The sequence below is a fragment of the Dipodomys spectabilis genome, unplaced genomic scaffold (assembly GCF_019054845.1).
Source record: "Dipodomys spectabilis isolate Male_0828 unplaced genomic scaffold, ASM1905484v1 ptg000054l, whole genome shotgun sequence".
NCBI classification, from domain to species: Eukaryota; Metazoa; Chordata; class Mammalia; order Rodentia; family Heteromyidae; genus Dipodomys; species Dipodomys spectabilis.
In genome coordinates, this window is record NW_024870731.1 from 21,252,731 (window position 1) to 21,270,834 (window position 18,104).

An 18,104-nucleotide genomic window follows, 5' to 3' on the forward strand; every position below is an offset into this window, starting at 1 on the left:
CACTGGCTGCTAATTTGACAAAAGACTATAGGGAGGCCAACTCAGAAACAGGGAGACCATTTAAAAGACAACTGCAGTAATATAAACATGAGATGATGGTGGTTTGGAGTGGTAGCAATAGCATTGGAAGTGGCAATAAATAGAGTCTCAATCTTTTAAAAAAAAATACTGCCAAGATCTTCCTGATGGACTGAATTTTTTAAAATGAAGAAAAGTAGATGCTTATTTAATTAAGAGTTTTGAGGCTGAACAATTGAAAAGGCAAGATTCCAACACCCAAAATGAGGCAAGAGGAGTAGGAAGCATTTCTAAGAGCCAAGGCTAAAAGTTAGGCTTTTAATATACTACATTTAAACTGTAGAAAATCACATGTCTTGAATTTTTTTTAAAGTGGCTTTCAAGTAACATTTCTAGATTAAGTTCAATTACCATTATATATTCCTATTTTAAGAGTAAATATACATTGACCATAAATTTGGCAGTAGGTAGTTCATGTGTGTTTCTGACTAGGTATACTAGGAGCATAAGCAATTGATATTTAAGTTTGTAGTTAAGAAGTCTGAGCTGGAATTATAATCTGAAGTGATACAGTACTTAAATTCACAAACTTGATGCCAATAACCAAGGGAGTAAATGTAGGTTGAAGGGCAAAGATAACCCAGGGGTTTTGCAACATTAACACGGGTTGGTGAGAAGAGAAAGAACCACAAAAGGAGACAGAAAGACCAATGTTATGGGCAGAGAAGTAGAAGATTGAGCATCCTGGAAGATGGATAAATAAAATGAATTTGGACGGTGTCTGCTTTCTCAAAAGCTGCTGATAAGTGAAGTATGATAAGAACAGACAACTGGGCTACTGGATTCAGGAACACAGATCACTAGTGACTTTGATAAGAGCCCTTTAGTAGAATGGTGAAATGAGAGCCATGGGAATGTTTCAAACAGAATGATTTCAAAAAGAATACTAAGCACCAAAGTGGGGCATGAGGCAGCCTAGGGAAACCTTGTGAAGATGACCTAATTTACCAGAGCACCCAAAACTAAGATTACATAAGTTCTCAAGGATGCCATTTGATTTAGAGGCTAGAGCAGAGAAAACAATGGATTCAAAGGGGAGGGATGGGTGAGAATGTTGAAAGGGGTGACATTGACCAAAATATTCATAAACTGCTTTGTTAAATGGCAAGTCTTGCATACAACTACTTAATGATTTTTTTTAATCCCCTACCTAACAACAACAAAGAAAAAGCCTCAAACAGAAGGTCTTGAAGACAGCCTTGGAAATGACAGATGTTTATGTGTATCAGAGATGCTTTTCATATGTAACAGAGTCCATCATGGAGAACAGCAGGGACTTATTTAACTGACAAATAATTCACCAAGTCTCATCATCGCGGCCACATGGTTACAACTAGAAATTATAAATCAAATGTCATGGTTTCTTATTGTGATAAGTTCCACAAACGTATTGAACATCAACTGTGTGCCAGACACTAAGGAATACAAAGAAGATTCATGATCCCTGCTATAGAGAAGTAGATAATCTAGTAACTAATACTGCAAGCTGCTTACTTGATAAAACATAGAAAAATTTATTTGAATATCTGATATATTTAGAAATCTTCAAATGTAAGTTAATCCAGAAATACTATTTATAAATAGCCACACATAATTTCATTGTTAAACTTTCTTCTGAAATACCTAATATCGTCAGAAACACACATGAGGTATCTATGTCAAGTTTGCATGAGGAAGGTGTACCTTATAAGATAGGAGGAATACATAATGTTAACTAATTTAGAAATGCTAATTGAAAGCCATTTTTCCATTCAAGACATGCCATTTAATTTAAGTTTAACCATATCAACATCACCCAGAAGGTCATTTTATATAAGTAAAAATAACTATAAATTTCTGTTATTGAAAGTCCCAAATAACTAATCTTAGAGGCACTAGTACAATGCAGGCTATAAAACCTGTTCCATTTGTTGCAGTGCTGCATGTGCTACAGAAAAGCCGGATTAATTTTTAATTGCAAAGCATTATGCAAAAAATACATTAAAAGATTCTTGTTTCTTCCAATTGAAAGCCATCATCCTTTTCACTTGCAAAGGTAATTATAACACATTAAATCTGATTTCTGAGGGAAAACCCCCTAGACAAGATTAGGAAGGAAGAGTTTATATTTAATCATTTTGCCTTTGGTGAAGCCAAATGAGAAGGTTATTAGAAATGATTGGTGTTTATCACTAACATGCATATAAGCATAGATGCTGAGGGCATTAAACAGAGGTAAGCTTTATCAGTGGAACAGTAAGGAAAATCCCCAAAGTATTAAGTGGCTTAGAACAGTCATGTTCCTGCAAAGTCAGTACATTGAAATCAGAGTTGATACTTTGGAGCAGACGGACTGTGTTGCTGTAAGAATAAACTATAGGGGCTGGGAAGGTGGCTCAGTGGTAGAACGCTTGCCTTGCATGCCTGAGGCCCTGGGTTTGATTCCTCAGCACCACATAAGCAAAAAGAAAAAAGCCGGAAGTGGCGCTGTGGCTCAAGTGGTAGAGTGCTAGCCGTGAGCTGAAGAGCTGAGGGACAGCACCCAGGCCCAGAGTTCAGGCCCCATGACTGGACCCAAAAAAAAATTAAAAAAAAAAAAAGAATAAACTATAGTCTCAGACATGTTTCCATAGCTCATCTTAGTTTACCTCATTTATAAGGATAAATTTATGTGGAAATGAAAAACAAACTGCTTTTTAACACATACAAATAGAAACTATCAGAAAACTATTATAATAATGGTAGTACAGTAATTTAAAAATCATTTTAATGACTAATTTTTCTCTATTACCTATTCCTTAAGTTGCTCAGGGGTAAGGAACTACCAGCCCTCCAGCCATAAGGCCCAAGAAATTATTTGGTGCCTAGGGTTAAGACCTATATGCTTATTGCTAATCTCCTGAACTTGTATTGGTGATTTTATATGGCCTGTGACTGATGTTATAAATATCCAAACAGCCTTTGGCAGAAAAAAAAAGGTTTCTTACCTCTGGAAGGAACACTGACAAACCAATTTAAAACAAATTTTCTTCTGTCTGTAACTTACACAGCTTGGTATGAGTCTTAGAAATCTAAATGCATGCAGTAGCAGGAAATGGCACATGGAAGCTTAGGAAGCTGAATTGGAATTAGAAAATAAGGTACCAACAGGTCTTTTCATAGTGCCTAGTACACAGTAGGTACTCAATGAATGCTCTTAAGAATGAAGAAAAGGTTCATATGATAGTAAATACAAAATACAATTGTCTCCATATGCTAAATACCTGAAACTTATATTTAACACACAGGACACAGTAGGAAAAAAATCTGATTAACTATTTGACAAACCATGTTCCTTAAGTAATATCAGTTTACACAAAGACTAATCAGGTGGCAGTCTTCAATGTTATTTAACTTACAAACAACTGGGCTTTTTATCATAAATTTAGTTGATCTCAGGATTCTTTTTACTTTAAATGGGTGGTGTTTAATTATACCATCATATCCATACTTCATAAATGATACAATTGATCTTACAAAACTTTTTTTTTTTTGCAATACTGAGGTTTGAACTCAGTTCTTCATACTTAACTGGACAAGGGCTTACATCTGCCACTTGAGCCATGCCTCCATCCCTATAGCTCTAGCTATTTTTCAGATAAGATCTCATGTTTTAATGCCTAGGAACAGTCGTGGACTTCGATTGTCCTACTTCTGCCTTTCATGTGTCTGGAATTACAAGTGTGAACCATCACACCCATATTGTTCTTTTTTTTCCAGATTTTTAAAATTTTATTGTAAAGGTGATATAAAGAGGGATTATAGTTACATAAGTCAGGCAATGATTACATTTCCTACTGAACAGTGTCATCCCGCTCCCTCATTCTCTCCTAGTTTTTCCCCTCCTGACTTTTTTCTCCCCACACCCCAAGTTTCCAACATAGTGTCTAGAGGGTTTCACTGCTGAATTGCTTCACCCTTTGTCCCACTGTTTCTTCGGTTCCTTTTCCCCTCCTAAATCAGATAAAGTTATATTCAAGAAAAAGGGTACAGAAATAAAAAACAGCGACAGAAAGGAATAAACCAAGGAGAAAAGAAGAAAAAAACCATAAAAAGTATAATAAAAAAATTCTCTTGCTTCCATTTCTTGGAGTTCATTTCTATAAGCATCTTTTTATTTACTTATTTATTTTGGTCGGTAGTGGGGCTTGAACTCTGAGCTGGATACTGTCTCTCAGCTCTTCAGCTCAAGGCTAGTGCTCTACCACTTGAGCCACAGCGCCACTTCCAGTTTTGGTGGTTTATTGGAGATAAGAGTCTCAAGGACTTTCCTGCCCGGGCTGGCTTCGAACTACGATCCTTAGATCTCAGTCTCCTGAGTAGCTAGGATTATAGGTGTGAGCCACTGTCACCCTGGTTCAAAACCAGCCTGGGCAGGAAAGGCCATGAGACTCTTATCTCCAATAAACTACTCAGACAAAGCTGGAAGGGGTGCTGTGGATCAAAGTGTTAGAGTGCTAGCCTTGAGCAAAAGAAGGTTAGGGATAGCACTTAGGTATTGAGTTCAAATCCAGACCCTCCCTCCCCCTCAAAAAAAGTCATGGCCAAGTACTGGTGCCTTACGCCTGTATCCCAGAGTTACTCAGGTTTAAAGCCAGCCTGGGACGAAAAGCTATGAGACTCTTACCTCCAATTGACCACCTAAAACTGGAAGGGAACATGGCTCAAAGTGGTAGAGCACTATCCTGAAGCAACAAAATTTAAGTACAGTGCCCAATTCTGAGTTCAAGTGCCAAGATTGGACCAAAAGAAAGTTAGATTACTTCACATCAACAAATGCCAATGAAAGTCATATTAATATGCCTGCTCACAAGTTATAAAAGAATAACTTTTTAAAATGTTAACTTTCAATATAAAAAAAAAATCTTACTTACGGATTTGTTTATTCTCCTTTGGTAACTGAATTTTGTTTGTTTGGCTGCTACCTTCCAGGACAAACACAAAACTTTTAACTTCTTTATCAAACTCCTAAGAAACAAAATGAAAACAGTGGTAACTGAAGCATATTTGATTTGTCTTCTTTTATAAAATTGGAACTGAAATTTTACAGGAAAAAAAAGTTTCATATTCAAATGACTTCAAAGTAGACTAAGGCCTTGAGGATGTTCGATCCTGAGACCTTCTTGGAATTGGAATATGAAAGCCACTCTAAGCCATTGGCAAATTCCCTCCTTTATGAGTACACCTTTCTTGAAAAGTGATAAAAGTTTCCAACTTCAGGAATTGCAAGTCACTAACCTAGAATTTCCTGAGTTTACCTGCTCATTATTGCTTTTCACTTATTTCTAATTGTAATCCCTGTATGTATAAGAAATCAACTAATGTATGTGTATCCAATCTGGATATAATATCTTGGTTTCAGGCCATTGCTTAAACAGAATTATTATTGCATCATTTTTTTACCTACAATGACTATGAAACTTTGGTATATCATTTATTGGAAATTAATATGAATTACATGTTACAACTAAGGTTACCTTTAAAAGCTAACAAGAGAGGCAGAAAACAAATCTAGAAATAAAAAACTTACATGAGTCTAATCCCCCTTAATCAAAATGCTAGTGAAAAGAAATACTTTTAATTTATTTCTGTGATACTGAGGACTAGAACTGGGACATTGTATAAGCGAGGCAAGCTCTACATCCCCAGCTCTTTTTTTTGTATTTTGTTTTTGAGTCTGGTCGTGGGGCCTGAACTCTGGGCCTGGGCGCTGTCCCTCAGCTCTTCAGCTCAAGGCGAGCGCTCTACCACTTGAGACACAGTGCCACTTCCGGCTTTTTTCTTTTTGCTTATGTGGTGCTGAGGAATCGAACCCAGGGCCTCAGGCATGCAAGGCAAGTGCTCTACCACTGAGCCACCTTCCCAGCCCTGTATTTTGTTTTTGAGATAGGATCTCACTAACCTTGTACAGGCTGGTCTGGAACTCATAATCCAATTTCCTGCTACCATTCCTGAGTAGCTGGAATTCCAGGAGTATGCTACTATACCATTTTTTAACCTTTAAGCATAAAGCTTCCTTTTCATATTAAAATAAGTATATTACAATGCAAAGAATTAAGTAACAAATAAATGTAGTAAACCCATCACAGTATCATCTTTATGTATTTGAAAAGAACATACATGCACAAAGTATGTTATTTATTCCACCGATACACAATTGACCAGATACTTAAAACTTTTAAAATAGCTTATCAAAATCCTCACATGCTTATAAACCACTGAATACTTCAATTCTAGTCCAGCTTTTCAAACATCATCTCCCACTTTATTCCTTCCCCCCTTATCTTTTGTTTAGTCTCTTTCATTTAGCCTTCTTTCAAGTCTCTTGAACATTCTAAGCACTCTCCTGATACAATGGTTCTGCACAAGCAAATTCTTTTTTCCTGAAAGGTTCTTCTGACCACCAGCCCCAGTAGGTACCTAGCTGACTCAAAGAACTCAAACTTCTTCAGGAAAGTCCTTCCTGATCTATGTGCTGAATGTTCAGTGTACCATTTATCTCATTCATAGCAACAGCTTTGCAATTTTAGGTTTCTCTTCTGTAGGTCTAGGGTTCCTAGCCTAGCAGATGGGAATGCAAATAACTATTCCACAAGGTTATCATTTAGATTATACAACATTTTACAACATACATAATGTGCTTAATGCTATGCTTGGCAAACAGCAAGAGATCAATTAATAGTAGTTCTAAAAGAAGCCATAAAATAAGGTCCCCAGAAAGGCATTTCTTTTTTGGGTATACAAGAGAAGAGGAAGAGATAAGGACAGGGATATATATACAGATTTTTAGATGTGATGGGTTCTCTTTTGCCTATGAAGTAGGTAACAAATAGCTTGTAGTGAATGAAAAGGGCAGTCTTGTCCAGGGTGTGGGTTGAGGATAAGAGTCTGGAGCCTAAAGGTTGGAAAATAGAAGATAATAGGAGAAATGATCTTTTTGGAAACCAAGACAACATAACAATAAACCTCTTTGGGCTGTTCAGAATAGATATATAGTGTTAACAATCTGAAAGCTGTAGATGTTTTCTCCAAAGGTACTGTGGAGCCAGATACAGGCAAAGAAAAAACTGTGGATACAGAAAGGGCTGGCTTGGCAGGTATAATGAAAGGACAAAGTGCTAAGGCACTCAGTGTCTTGACTAGAAAATGACTGAAAGGATACCTTACTTTTAAAATTTGGGGAAAAAAAAGAAAGTTAAGTACAGAAAAAAATGAAACTAAACACAATGACTGAAAGGTCTCAATTAGACTGAAGAACAAACCCAGTGGGAGAAAACTGAACAAGAACTCTTAAGCAGCAAAGACTGGGGTTAGAGAAAGATGTCTCCATGTTTCACTTAGTAATTTCAGGATTCCTACAGTTTGTAGTGATAAGGTCCAGATAAGGTCCAGGGTGTGACCGTGGGCATGATGCTATAACAGTATGGAAGATGTCATTTAAAATTAAGAAATCAAGGTGGGCACCAGTGGTTCCCACCTGTAATCTTAGCTACTTGGGAGGCTGAGATTGGTTAAGTTAGAGATTGGAAGCCAGCCTGGATATACCACTATAAGGACACTTCTCAACAGCTGGTCGTATTGATGTATGCCTGTCATCCTGGCTATGTGGGAGGCTGAGATCGAGAGGATGGATGAGTAGAAAAACCTGTGAGCATCCAACTCAATGAAAGAAGCTTGCATGGCAGTGTATGCTGGTCATCCCAGCTATGGAAGGAAGCAAAAAATGGGAGTATGGTTCAGACTAGGGCAGGATCCAAGACCTTATCTCAAGGACAATCAATGCAAACACTTGCACTTATCAAGTGCAAGGTCCAGAGTTCAAACCTCAGGTACAAACACAAAAGGAAGGGTGAGGAAATCAAGAAACTGAGAAGCCTAGAGCTTAGAGAGATTTTCCTTACTGATAAATAAGTCAATTAAAATGATGTATCAATATCAAGAAGGGGTATGAGCTGTGTGCCAAAGACTTAAATAATGGAGGAGTGGTGTCTAGAAGAGCTGCAGTCAACAATGTCACAAAAGGATTTTGAGGGGAAAGAAAAGGAAAAACAGTTCTGAAAACTGATCATGGCCTTTTCACTAAAATCTTCCCTCACATACATCTTCCCAGGATTTAGGTAGCTCTAACTTAAGGCACTTACTTTCCAAATCACAGATGGACTACCAAGAATCTTCCATTTTGCTCCAGGATTTTTCCCCTGAGCACTAAAAATTTCAACAAATGCACCTCCCTAGAAAATAAAAACAAGATATTTGAAGTGAAATTTAATGCTAAGCATGAAATAGTATCCATCATATAGTGTAAAACCATGTTCTGAGCATCTGTCTAAGAAGATCTAAGAAGGTCTAAGAAGAAACATTATCCCTCTTATTATGCCTACTTTATACCTTGATTGTATCTAAGCTACAACTTTTCTGATTTGAGGTCACCTTGGATTAATGGTTTAAGAAACTTACTTTTAAATCACGTTAAAAATTAGATAAATTATGCCATATAAACAGATCATGCTTGTAAAACATCCTTTGCAATGTAGAGCTTAAGTTCAATTCTGAAACTAAGCCAATAAATTCAGATCATTATCTGTGAAATACAGTGTTCCCAGTCATACTGTCCAGGGCTCCAAAACTGGCATTTTAACTCTCTGACTTTAGAATTATTTAATTTCTTGGATTTTCATTTGTAAATGGGTATTAGTTATCTATTTGTGTCAGTAAACATTTTATATATATATATATATATAGAGAGAGAGAGAGAGAAGGAGAGAGAGAGAGAGAGAGAGAGAGAAAGAGTGAGCAAGCACGTGCCAGGGCAATAGGGCCATTTAAATTATTCGAGAAAAAAAAAGAAAAATTAAGTAGTTTAGTACTGATCAATAAAAATAACTACTAAGGATTTGAGGGAAGAATTTCATTTTGAGCATTAGCACAATATCTTTTTATTAATGAAAATCAATTTGGTAATGCTTAAGAAAAAGAATAATTTCTACAAAAAGGTATCATTTATATACACAGGTTACTTGTTCCCTGATGTAAACCTAGGAACACAGGGAAATGGCCTATGTAAAGACGCTAAAGATATTACTAAATGTCCACATGCTTTAAATATAAAAACAGGAGAGATAAATGACTGTCCCTAAGTAGGAATTTAGTGCAAATATGGAGATACCGAAAAGATCAATGTGATTTGAATTACAAACATCATGAGAAAAAAAATCAATCTCATTTTTTGTAACGAATTTCCAGTGTTTCATCTTTTTCTCTGTAATATAAAGATACTTTCACTTCTGAGTCTTAACACCTAATCACTTGAAGTTTTGACATTTAATTTCTTCTTCCCTGGGCAGTATCATGTGCAAAATCATATACAGGATAGAATACTACAGCTTCTAAGAACAGGTCATATTTCACTGAATTTTGAATTTGAGACAACTGAGCTTTTAAAACAGAAAACCCTTCATACTTAGTAGAATAACAAATGTTGTCTCCCCAATTCTTTTTTACTTTCCCATGTTTTCTAAGTTTCTCCCAACAGGTATATTGCTATTTCACATGTTATACCTTATCTAAATGAAGTGAAATAAACTCTAAATTCTAACTCATATAACGATTTTTTTAAACTGAGATGGAAGAGAATTTCCTAATATGCTGTGCATAGATAGTATTTGACAAAAAGACAGAAGCAACAAAGAGGTGGAGAAGTGTTAGTTCTGTTTAGGCACAGTGACAAAGGTCCTAATAGCAGAGCTAAGATAGTAAAGAGACTAAATAGGGACTGTCATCCCAGGATGAGGTCAGGAGGGCAGGACAGGAGGCTACCATCAAAGAAGAGCAGCAAGAGAACTGCACAATGACCTGAGGAGAGCAGGTATTGCAGGGAGACACCCCAGGATACTTAAGGTGACAAGGAACATCCAGAAGCAGGGTTCCTCCTCCATTTGAGATCCTTGTACTACTTCCAGGAGAAACAATCACTTGAGGTAAGTGGTTTTAATGGAACATTTAACAGCCCTATGTAGGATTTCTGAGTTACCAGATCTGGAGGGGGAAGGGGGCAGGAAGTCTGCATTTTTACAAGTATCCCAAAGTGACACTGATGTGAGAGGTAACTATCCCAGTTAGGGTAAAAATAACAGCACAGAGCCAAAATGCTTATTTCCATTCTGGGTTTAATTCACCACTACCAGGGTCTATTAATGGCAAGTACCTCAGGTGCTTGTTAAAACTCAAGATTTCTATGCCTCCCTGCTCTCAAGACTGTGACTGACCCAGGAGGAGGTCTGGGGTGAGGTTTAAGACCTGTATTTTTTTTTAATATCATGTTATTGTTATTATTAAGAGTGTTGTACAGAGGGGTTACCATTTCCTAGTAAGGTAATTGAGTACATAGACTTCTTTTATTTTTGGACGATGTCACTCCTTAACCAGAATCTACCATCTGCTTCGAGAAGCACCCTATGGGAGTGAACAAAAGCCGTGTCAGATGGCTAGAACTCGGTCGCTTTTTTCTTTTTCATTTTTGGGTGAAGACCACTCATCTCTTTGTTCTTTTTCACCCCTCCCCCAAGTCCACCCTTTAATTTCTTTTCACCCCTGCCCCTCCGCGGCCACATGACTTGGGGGGGGTAATCCTTCACCCAGCTCACCAGCTACCTCACCCCGGAGAAAGCTACAGACCGCTTGGAGAGCAGTTCCGGGTTACCTGGTACTCATTTTTGAACATTCCCGCTGAGGGGCCCGGGACTTGGGGGACACAGAGTCCAGCGAGAGGCGTGACCCTGGTGGCTGGAAGCGGCGGGCGAAGAACGAAGGGCTTCGCGCGCTCCGCACCGATTCTGTCTGGCACTTCTCAGTCCCCTGGTCAGCTCCACTGTGAGCTGCCGACCCGCAGCATCACCATCGCGGCCTCTGCCTCGGGGGCGCCGGGGTTTGCTGAGGGAACCTGGGCCCGGGCGGGCTCAGGAAGTCTCCCGGGGAGTGAGAGCGCCCGGTAACCTACGTGACAGGGAGGCGGTGCAGCGCCAGAAACCAGAAAGCCGCGCGCGCACCCAGAAAAGGCGGGAGACCGCCTCCGCCCCGCCCCTGAGTCCTACCGGAAAGCCCCACCCCCCCCGCTGCGTTCTGGACGCTCCCATTGGCTCCCACCAGGCCCGTACGCATTGCGTAGCTCAAGCTTCTCAGGAGGCCACGCAGCGGCGTGCCGTTGCCCTGACAACGGAGAAGCTCTAAAGATGGGCTTGGGCGAACCAGGACTGGACCTCTCCGTTGGTAGTAGTAGCTAATGTGAGTCACAAAGCTGAAATCAAGCTTTAAGAGTTACCACCCAGGTTCGGGACTTTTCTAGTGTGACTGTCACGTCTATATAACTGGTGTTTGATTAGGTGGCTGTTAGTTCTCAGATTTCCAAACTTGATTGGGTACCATTTTTAACATGGACTCCCTATAGTTCAAATGTAAGGCATGGGTTAGACCCTTTTCAGGTAGGAATGTTTCCTTTAGTTTCCATTGTGGCTTGATATCATTCTACTCCACCCAAAAGCCTCAAATATTTATTGTCCTTATCACATGCCAAACACGGTGTCCTGTATGCATGAGATGCAGAAATGATATCAAGGCTTATTCCTCAGGAATAAGAGGAGATGAAGGAACATTCTAATATCAAGGTAGGAGCTTCACACAGCTATGAATTGAATTACAGTTTATTAAATCCAGATATTCTGATTTTTAGGGTTTGAACCTAGTTTACTTATTTACCAACAATTTTCCCTCTCCCAGAGCTTTGTGTTAGAAGCTTTGGAAATAATGATCAAGAGATACAGTCTCTGTTTTACAAGACTTAACTATGTATAGGGAATATTTATGCATTCTTTCATTTAGGCCTCCAGTTCCACTTCCTGGTATGCGTGGCCTTTGTGAAATCGTCTCTTAATTGGACTTAAAGACTGACGTTTAATGAATACAATATGATGAAATTGTTGAGATGCACTTTTGGAGATTAGGTTACAAAAAGACTATGATGTCTATGTGCTATTTTTCCCTCCTCCTTTCTTTCTTTCTTCCCTCTCCCTTAATTTTTCTTGCCACTCCTTCCTTGTTTTCTTGGCCTTTCACTTTGAGGGAAACAAGATGCTGTGTCAGGGGTGGCCCCATTAAGAGTAAAACTGTTGTTGCCTTCATAGTGAGGACCAAGTGGGCTTGAAAGTGAATCCTTCCTGGATCAAGCCTGGATGTGACTCCATCCTTGGTCAATATTTAGATTGCAATCCTGACTTTAAGTCATTACACACACCTAAGTTACACCTTAATTTCAAACACCCAAATATTTTGACATAAGTATTTACTGCAACCTTTTAAGTTTGGGTATAATTTTTACATAGCAATAAAAAATGAATATGCTCCTCACATACCCAGACTTACTTATCTAAATCACAAATACATTAATCTTTCTTACACTATAGTCCATATGCTGATTTACATATGACCTTCTCTTTTCTAAGCTTTTCTAAGACTCCTAATAATTAACATCATGCTGGCCTGCTTTTAAATCAGCCATGTTTATAAAAGCCACATCCATTCATACTATTCCCCTATATATAAACCTTTTATGGCTATATAACCTGTTGGACTCTGTAACATCTAACTTTATTACCAATTTCTTTCTGCATTATTAATCCTCTTTCATTTGAAGCACATTGAAAGATTTTTAAGTTCTTCATGATCAGTATGTTCTCAAATGAGACCTTTGTGATTTCCTTTGAATGTATCTCTTCCTCCCATTTTTCCTTGGTTAAGTGCTTGGGGGTCCCCATCTCAGAAGAGCATTTATTGTCTTTAAAAGGTCATTTTGGGGGACTTCACACACTCCTTTATGTAAGCTCTCATAGCATCTTAGCACTTAAGTTTATCTAAATCATTATTTAAATTTTATGTGTCATTTTAATGTTGACCATCTTTATTGGACTGTAGGTTTCAAGATATATGTCTATTTTGTTCACTATTTAATCCCTAGTGCCTGGAATACTAGTTCAGTCTTGTACCTGATTGAATAAATAGTTATTGAGTGAGTGAAGGAAAGGCAACCAATGCATAGATTTTTTAAAAGGGCGACTCTAAGTTACAGCAATTGAGAAAAATAAATCAGTTGAAAATTCATTAAGGTAAAAAGATAAATTAACAATCTCAATATCTTACGGGAAATTTTCTGGCAAAGTTAAAAATGATTAATTACTGGCTATCAGTAAATGTTATAACTCAAGTTGTGTGTGTGTGTGTGTGTGTGTGTGTGTGTGTGTGTGTGTGTGTGTGTGTGTGAGAGTTGTGGGGCTTGAATTCTGCGCCTGGGCGCTGTCCTTGAGCTCTTCAGCTCAAGGCTAGTGCTCTACCACTTGAGCCACAGTGCCACTTCCAGTTTTCTGGTGGTTAACTGGAGATAAGACTCTCATAGACTTTCCTTCCCAGGCTGCCTTTGAACTGTGATCCTCAGATCTCACCCTCCTGAGTAGCTAAGATTACAGGCATGAGCCACCAGTGCCCGGTTCAACTGGTTTTGTTTCTCACCACTTCTTTATGCACTTTAGGCCTGGAAGGAAATAATGACCAATGTCCTCACTTTTTAGAGATAAAACAATAGCCCCAAATTGAGTGTCTTCTCCTAATCCTCCTACCTCCTAACAGGTCCAAGAGACTTACAATGGTATTTTCATTGGCAAGTGTGGCATAGGGACTGCTCCACTCAGATCAACATTGTTAGTGGGGCTAACACTCCTTAACACTGACTGTGACCATAACAAATAAAAGAAGCCATATGCTTTAACAATAAAAACTCAAACTCAGAGATAGGAGAAGATCCAGTCTTATAATAGCAATCACTTTTTGGATGAAGTCTTGTTATGAACCAAAACTTGAATTTGACTATGATTTCAAGAATGTCCACCAGAATTTGGGGTTGAGGGGAGGAGAAAAGCCAGTCTTCCCAAATAACTTGGCTTAAACCAAGTTATGTTCATTTTAAAGACAGTGAAACTGTTTCTTTAATTGCTATAATTTTTTAAGAAGTCAGTACATTTGGTAATTGCATTAAATTGCTTAACTTAATTTGACAACAGTAAGAATTAGTCATTTTGCAAGCTTTAAAGTGCTTTCTTTGTTCTACAAAGAAAGTAATTTGATGATATAGTAATAATATTAAAGGATATTTGGTGGTATTTAAAGTCGAATAGATTTTAAACAGCTCTCAAAAGGTGGCAGAATCTCTGTTCTAGTGTATGCTAGTGCAATCACTCAAATTAAATAGTACAATTATCAACTGGATAAGAAACACTATCTTTTGAATTAAGAATGTACTGTATTGACCACAAAATAGCTGTAGATTATATTTTGGCAGTAGTTCATAATTGGACTATTTATCAAAAGAAGAATTAAAAATAAACCACTGATTATAGCATCAGAATTTGTTATACTGCACAAGAACTTAGAAATATTTAATACTAATACTTACCTAGATTTATTTCACACTATAGAAGAACTTCATTAATTCTAATCATGCTGAATTGATAGAACTTTTACACTGATTACTTGATAGTTTTATTTCTGAGAAAAATTAGTGATAACCAAGTCATCCATTTGATCATTGTTTTGAGAGAAGTTATATCTTCTTTTTCAAGAGATTCTTTTATGGGCATGCTTTGGAAACTTTTACTGTTTGTAGGTTTTCCTCTCAAATTGTTTTCTCTCCTTCCTCAACTTTGACATTATATTCTGTGTTTTTAACAAGTTCTGTAAAAAGCATGCAGAAATTTGAAAATCCCAAATGTACCTATTACCTGAAGGTTTTCTCAGGAAAACAAAAAACATTCATGTATTCGAGGAGTTGGATATGAATATTTTTTGAAGTAAAATAGAAAACATTTTTGTTTTAAAAAATAAGTACATTTTCAAAATCCATCTTTGAGAAGATTAAATTAACTGAAAGACTATAAATGAATGCTAATCAGCCAGTGGAATGTCTATGAGGCCCCCAGAGATGGGAATATACAGTGGTTTCTGACCCTGGTAGCACAGTCTAAATTCAGATGCTAGAATCTTCTCAAAATTGTGTGTCTGGCTTCAGCATGTTGTATGTTCACTGGGAAATGATGTGAAATCTTTTCCAAAGTCAGATTACCATGCAAATGTCAGGTTTCCTACCTAATCAGTCTGTGAGTTTGTAAGGATTGTGAAGCTTTCTATTAGCTAAGATTGCCAAAATCCATCCTGAGAACCTTCTGGAACTTTCTTTCTGACCTTTACCTTTGTAGACTTACCTAACTGGCTAACTGGCTGTGGAGACAGGGCAGAAAGTACAAGGATATCTTGTTTCTGGGCTTTTTTTTTTTTTTGTACTGGGGCTTGAACTTGGGGTCTTAGATCTACTCTTTCTGGGCTTTTTTGTTGTTCTTCTTCATAGCTGGCACTCTACCACTTGAGCCACATCTCCAGTTTCAGCTTTTTGCTGGTTAATTGGAAATGAGATTCCTGTGGATTTGTCTTCTTAGGCTGGCTTCAAACATCAATCCTTAGTCCTCAGCCTCCAGAGTGACTCGGATTTTAGGCATGAGCTACTGGCAACCAACTCTTACAATACTGTTGTCCCAAGCTGATGTATCTTACTTAAAAGGTTGCCATTTTCCTCCTGTTTGTTCCTAGCATTATCCCATAATCATACACCTTGCTATGCAGCAAGGTTATTCTGGGTCTTTATGAGGAGCAGTGAGTACAGCCATCTTGTGTTATACAACTACTTTTTAATATTCATCAGGCATAGCTAAAGTGTATGCTAGTCATAGTTATATGTTATGTTGTTGAATCTACTACTTTTCCCTGATACAATTTTGTATTCATCATATTGAACCAGAGATTTAGGGTCTGTTGAAATTTTGTCACTGTAGCCATATTTCTAATACAATCCCTAGATGAAGGAAATTGATGTTCTGTCCACAGCCTTTAGTGCCTCCTCCTCCATCCACACAATGATTGGATTATTTTTTGCTGGTCCTGAGGCTTGAACTCAGGGCCTGGGCACTGTCCCTGAGCCTCTCTGTGCTCAAGGCTAGCTCTCTACCTTTTGAGGCACAGTACCACATCTGCAATGATTGGATTTTTGAACTTTCAGTTCAAAAATCTAGAAACTAGCATTTCTCACTTGAATCTGGAACTCATTTGCTGGCTCTTCTTCCTCACACCCTCTAATAAGAAGTATTTCTACTGGAACTCTTCCTCATTCTTTCAGTCAAAGAGAACTTGACAACTAATGGATTCAGGGTTAGCTATGAAAGTCACAGTCAGCACTTCAGTTAAGTTTTTGTGTGCTTTTCAATTAAAAGAGCTGAACTTAAATGAGAACTTACTTTTATAAAGTCCTAATCTCAGTGCCTTATTTTCATTCATTCTTGCAGTCCATTCATCTCAAGAGATAGATACGAATATTATAAATAAATCAGTACAGAGAGAATAAGTAACTTGCTGAAAGTCATAAAATAGCATACTAAAGTGAGAAAAAAATGGGATTTTCTAAAAAGTGCCAAGAAAAGTATAAATTAGGTTTTCTTGAAGGAAGTGACACATCCTCTAGAAAAAATTAAATCTGTAGATGTGGTTAAGAACATAGATGAGCATGAAGAATAAAAGACGTGGCATTTCTACATACTATACTGAGATATCAAAATCATCTCTCTTTTTGGCTACTGCTGTCATCATCTATCTTTGTTATATGTATCTAAAGTGCAAATAAGGTTATTTTAAAATATTTTGTGCTTCAAATAGAAAAAATTCAAAGAAACGTTGTTTTTGCTGTATTGGGCGAGGCCTGTGCTAGGTAGGTGTGTACCAACACCTGTGCACAGGTGTTGGGATGGCCTTCCATAGCAACATTGATTCTTGCCAGTCCTCAGTCAGCTGGATGACAGTTACATGGTAAAAACAGAAGGCTACAAATAATCTTTGAGATGGATACAGAATGCAATCAACTATACTAAAATTAATACTATCTATGTATTGATAATAAAATTGTTGTGTTAAAAACAGGCTAAGACTTCTGCAGAATAAAAATTTTATCTCTGTTTAATATTGCTTAGGGAAACTGCTACTCTTCTGATAGGGGATTAGAATTGTTACTTAATACTTAGTTGTTTTAGCTGTTAGTTGGATCTCTCTATATCTTTGTTCTATTTATTTATCTTCTTCATTTGTTCACTTAGACTTTTTTCAATCCTTCTGTCTTTCCCAATAGCTCTTTTAATTTCTTTAAGGACAAAATATAAATATTAAATAAAAATATTAATATGCAAAGGGAATTTTTTCTGCATACATGCTTGCTTAGGAAATAATTCACTACTTTAAAAGAGAGTAATCCTAAAACCTCTAGAACCAGTGTTGGAATTATGGTTTTTAAACATTTCATTATATAAGAACATCTAGATATTGTTGCAAATAATGTAAATATGCTAGAATATGAAAATTACATATTTTATTTGATTTGGGGTTGGAATATACCAATAAATATTACTGCTCTAAAAATCACTTTCTTTTGTTACCATATTCAACAAAAATCGCTATAGAAAGGCTGATTCCTCTTTTGCTTCACATAGTTGCTGTTTTGGCATGCTGAAAATTGAATGGGCTTAATTTAGAACATTCTTTGCTGTATAAAAAATATCCAATGTGTAATATTAAAAACAATTTCTATAAAATAACCCAAAGGATGAATTTTAGCTTTTTAATCTAGAACAAATTATTTTAATTTGAGAATACATACAAATATGAATAAATATAATATGTAATCTTTGTGTATTATCATATAATTTTAAACTGAGTATTGGGAATTACAAGTCTCTGGTTGAATGTTAAAGCAATAGCATCGTTTATTGAAATGTTGGGACTTTACAAAAATTTAAGTAGAAAGGATGATTCTAATTTATGTCAACTTAGAATTCATGTAGATGTATCTTAAACATAACTAAGAACAATACAGGTTG

At 37.1% G+C, this 18,104-nt stretch overlaps 1 protein-coding gene across 1 annotated transcript in view; it reads right to left on the minus strand.

The window, feature by feature from the left end:
- The window catches only part of Cfap20dc (CFAP20 domain containing), a 208,415-nt gene extending 197,362 nt beyond the window's left edge, over positions 1 to 11,053 (minus strand). Inside the window, exons 1-3 of the mRNA XM_042680019.1 lie at positions 10,796 to 11,053; positions 8,238 to 8,327; positions 4,971 to 5,064 (exon numbers count right to left, since the gene is read on the minus strand). Of these exons, the coding sequence (XP_042535953.1) occupies positions 4,971 to 5,064; positions 8,238 to 8,327; positions 10,796 to 10,816 (205 nt within the window). The 5' untranslated portion in view covers positions 10,817 to 11,053. The remainder of the gene's footprint in view (positions 1 to 4,970; positions 5,065 to 8,237; positions 8,328 to 10,795) is intronic.
- Between the last annotated feature and the right edge of the window lie 7,051 nt (positions 11,054 to 18,104).